We start from the raw sequence: 4,302 nt of genomic DNA on the forward strand, positions 1-4,302 counted from the left end.
TATGGATAGAGAAGGAGACAGGTAGGTAGAGGGTTCATGTGCCAAAATGTTCCTATTCAGCTTTATCAAAAAAACTCATAAAAGATGACCCGACGATACATAAAAGACATATCCTGTGTGCTTATTAGTGGACTCAGGAGACTTCGAAGGACAAAGTATACATTAATACATGACCATAATCGTTATTTTTTATAAATGCTATGATATTGATTCGTAAGCGATTAATTAGTGACTGTAAATATTACTAGATGGATTATTTAGTAAGGTTTCTCTGTAAGGTATACCTTGGCTTTTTCCTTATAGATTCACAAAATAGACAAAAAGACATGTTTCAAAGACACCCATGCTAACAATTCAGTTTTGGTTGCTAGTGTTTGTATTGCATTCAACTTAACTTTGTGCTACAATAACAGAAGCTACGGTCATTAATAAGTAGCCTAATATGCTGGTTAACATATTTCTAACGATTTAATATTTGCAGCTATATCAAAATAATAGAAAGTATGGATCTATTATTTACACAAGTTACATTGGTTATTGAGCTTATGTTATGCTCTTGCAAATACGCTTATAAAAGTCAACTAAACCCTTTTCTATTAAAGCTATTTAGTAAGGGTATTTAACTTCCGATAAACAGTCAATAAACTATTATTGATAAACCAAAAAAATTAAAACTCATCTTCTTGTGGCCGCCCTTCACAACAGTTTTTTTGGGGGGGGGAATAAACAAACTAAATCGCAAACAAAAATAATATAGATTGAAATACAGACATAAACCACCGTATTACATAAACAACCCGTGTCATGTTATAATGATAGTCTCTTAGTCTCATTGATAGTAGATAGTAGTATGCCATACAATGTATGCATTCATGTTTACGGCATATCCCATTCATAATCATGTGTTGAGAGAGAGCTGCTTTGACATACAGTATGGCCTACAGTCTGGAGACAGAGGTGGTGTCGCACCACCCTGAGGTAACCACAGCAGACAGAGGTGGTGTTGCACCACCCTCGTTGTGCCGGAGCATCCAGAGGTGGTGTCACACCACCCTAGTGTACCAGAGCAGACAGAGGTGTTGTGACACCACCCTAGTGTACCAGAGCAGACAGAGGTGGTGTCGCACCACCCTGAGGTAACCACAGCAGACAGAGGTGGTGTTGCACCACCCTCGTTGTGCCGGAGCATCCAGAGGTGGTGTCACACCACCCTAGTGTACCAGAGCAGACAGAGGTGTTGTGACACCACCATGGGAGTGCCAGTGCATCCAGAGCGAGTATTACACCACCGCGAGGGTCCCAGAACATCCAGGGCGTGTATTACACCACCATTGGAGTTCCGGAGCAGACAGAGCTGACGGAGTCGGCGTCAGACCCCCGCCTGGCGCCGCTCTCCCCGTGCCATTCCTCCTCCTCCTCCCCGATGGGGTTCAGCCTCCCGTTCTGCTCCATGGGGTCCTTGGCCCCCAGGAACCCTGTGTGCTGCTGCTGCTGCTGCTGCTGCCGCCGGTTCAGGAAGTTCTTATCCGTCTTGTCCCCGTCGTGCTTGCCGCCCGTCTCCTCGTGTATCTGGCACACGCTCACCGTGGACGAGCGCAGGCTGTCGTCGGCGCCGCTGACCGCCGTCAGCCCGTGGCCGGGGCAGCAGGCGCAGGGGCAGGGCGTGAGGTAGAGGTAGATGAGCACCATGACCACGCTGAACAGGCAGCCCACCAGCGTGGTGTAGGCCGTCTTGATGCTCTCCAGCCCGCCGCTGAGCGTGGCGTTGAACACCTCCACGGTGATGTGCAGGGTCTCGTTGTAGGCGTCGCTGGTGGCGTGGCACAGGTACACCCCTGAGTCGTCGGCCTTCAGCGGGCCGATCTGCAGCCCGCCCCCCGGGAGCACCAGGGCGCTCCTGTCGGCGCGGGACACGGTGACGTTCTCCGGCAGCGCCCAGGTCTTCAGCATGCCGCGCCGCCGCGTGTCGCAGTCCAGCAGCAGGTACTGGCCCAGGTACGCGTTGGCCTTCACCACCTTCACCTCGCTGCAGTTCAGGTGCACCCGGCTCAGGTCCAGCACCGCCACCTTCTCCTTCTCCTTCACCCCCACCACCAGGCAGGTGTGCTCCTCGCGGAAGTCCGAGGCGGAGCTGAACCTCTGGAGGTCCCAGAGGGCCAGCAGGCCGTGCAGCTCGCAGCTGCAGGGCAGCGGGTTGCGGTGGAAGTACAGGTCGTTCTTGATCCAGGCGGGCAGCGCCTGCAGCTCGGCCAGGGGCAGCGCTTTGATCCTGTTGGAGGAGACGTCCAGCAGGGAGAGGGTCTCCATCCGGCCCCGCTCCTTCACCACCTCCAGGGGGAAGCGGGAGATCTGGTTCCCGCTCAGGTACAGCTTCTGCAGGCGCGCCAGGCCCGAGAAGGCGGTGCGGTCGATCTGGGAGATGTGGTTGCTGTAGAGCAGCAGCACCTCCAGGTGCTCCAGCGGCTCGAAGATGAGCTCCTCCAGGATGCGCAGGCCGTTGGAGGACAGGTCCAGGTAGCGCAGCCCGGTGACGTGGGCGAAGGCCTCGGAGGAGAGGAAGGTGAGGCCGTTGTGGTTCAGGTGGAGGGTGTGCAGCCGGCACAGCGAGACCTGGGTCCAGTCGGCGCGCAGCCGGGCGATGCGGTTGAAGCTGAGGTCCAGCACGGCGGCGTAGGAGGGCAGGTTGTACGGCACGCTGGTCAGGTTGAGCTGGGAGCAGCTGACGATGTTGCTGGCACACACGCACACCGTCCTGCTGTTGAGCGGCAGGGACATGAACTGGGCGTCGGCGGCCATGGAGGCGATCAGGAGAACCAGCGGGAGCGCTGCCAGGTACCGCGGGGGCAGCTGGACCCCGGGGGCGGGGGAGCGCTGTTCTCTCATGGTGGAACGGCGGAAGGGAGGGCGGGGGGGAATGGGGCAGGAATCACGTTTGAGTGACTTGTAGCTGCAATGACATGTTGGGGTAACACAAAATTAACTAACCACTGATTAACCATTCACTAACATTAATTAGTGCAGAAATAAGCATTAACTAACAGTTAATTAACATTTAACTAATTGTCTAGTAATCATTTACTAATGGTGTTCACTTGACTAAGGGTTTTCATGTTAAGAAGGTAACTTTGTTCATATCAACTAGGGTACTATTTATACATTGCTTAATAGGGTTAAACCTACTATCCCTATCCCCTAGGGCAATAATACTGCGAATTACTGCATTAATTAATGTAAATGAATGGTTAATTAAAGCTTAATTAATGTACCCTTATGGTAAAGTGGCAACCATATTGAAGTGAGTAAGCAATCCTGATTGCCTGTCATCTGCAATGACGTTGCTAGACATTTGTTAGTTATTACTAGTTATTACTCATAACGCAGGACGCTGGAATAAGGCCGACATGGTAAGAAGGCACAGGGTAGGCTGCCTCTAGCTCACTGCAACAGCAGCTGAAGTAACTTTTACTCGAATGTAAATAACAACACTACAATAAAAACAGATGAAAAAGCAACAGTGAATGTAACATGTTTAAGCGTCCAAAAAAAGGGGTAAAAAGGGGTTTAGAGCCAAAATGGGCAACACCAATCATTTTGAACAATACTGATAATAATCATTTTTTAAAAAAGCCTATTCCAAATAAATACTTCATCAAATCCTTTCCCTGCCCGAACTGCAGTGCTGCGTGTAAAATCATCGTATAGAGTTGTATAAATCCTCTGCACAGTAAGTAAACATCAAAGACGTATTATCATGCACTTCCAGGTAGCAGAGCATCCCATCCCAGGGCGCTTACCTCGGTGGATGTCTAAAGAACGATAAATCCGATGTCCACATACGGTCCAGGTTTCGAGATGGTCCGCTCACATGACGTCCTTGGCCATTTACCGGACCAACGACGACCAGCTGCCTCTCTCTCGACCGGACCTATCGGGGTTTCTATTAGGACAGCCCGACCGTCGTCCTCGCTGTGGTCCAAGAAAACCCCATAATTTTATTATTGATCCGACACAGCAGGAGGTGTGGCACATCAATGTGCACACGCACGCATCTCCACGTCCGGTGCACGTTCTCGCTCTCCGTTGATCCGTCACATTTGCTCACTTTGTAGTGGTTGACTTAGGCCTTCCGATAACACCTGTACGCTCACGCAGAATAACAATCCGGCCGCCGTCGAGGTAAATAAAAAATGCATCACATGTGATGCATTCGCTCTTCCTGGTGCTGATGCACTATATCGTACATGTAGAATCTTAACTGAATCCAACACGTGTCCGAGTACAAAATAAATCTCTGGGATGTGC

The 4,302-nt window shown here is 50.7% G+C and overlaps 1 protein-coding gene across 1 annotated transcript; it reads right to left on the bottom strand.

Moving 5' to 3' along the window:
* Positions 1-1,320: 1,320 nt before the first annotated feature.
* LOC307083557 (amphoterin-induced protein 1-like) lies at positions 1,321-3,835 on the bottom strand (the record flags this gene model as incomplete). The annotated part of the gene is made up of 2 exons (XM_079747476.1): positions 1,321-2,947; positions 3,795-3,835. 2 exons carry the CDS (start codon positions 3,833-3,835, stop codon positions 1,321-1,323), a joined length of 1,668 nt encoding a protein of 555 aa, XP_079603602.1.
* Positions 3,836-4,302: the final 467 nt, after the last annotated feature.

Source organism: Pollachius pollachius (assembly GCF_949987615.1).
Source record: "Pollachius pollachius genome assembly, chromosome: 12".
Lineage (NCBI taxonomy): Eukaryota > Metazoa > Chordata > Actinopteri > Gadiformes > Gadidae > Pollachius > Pollachius pollachius.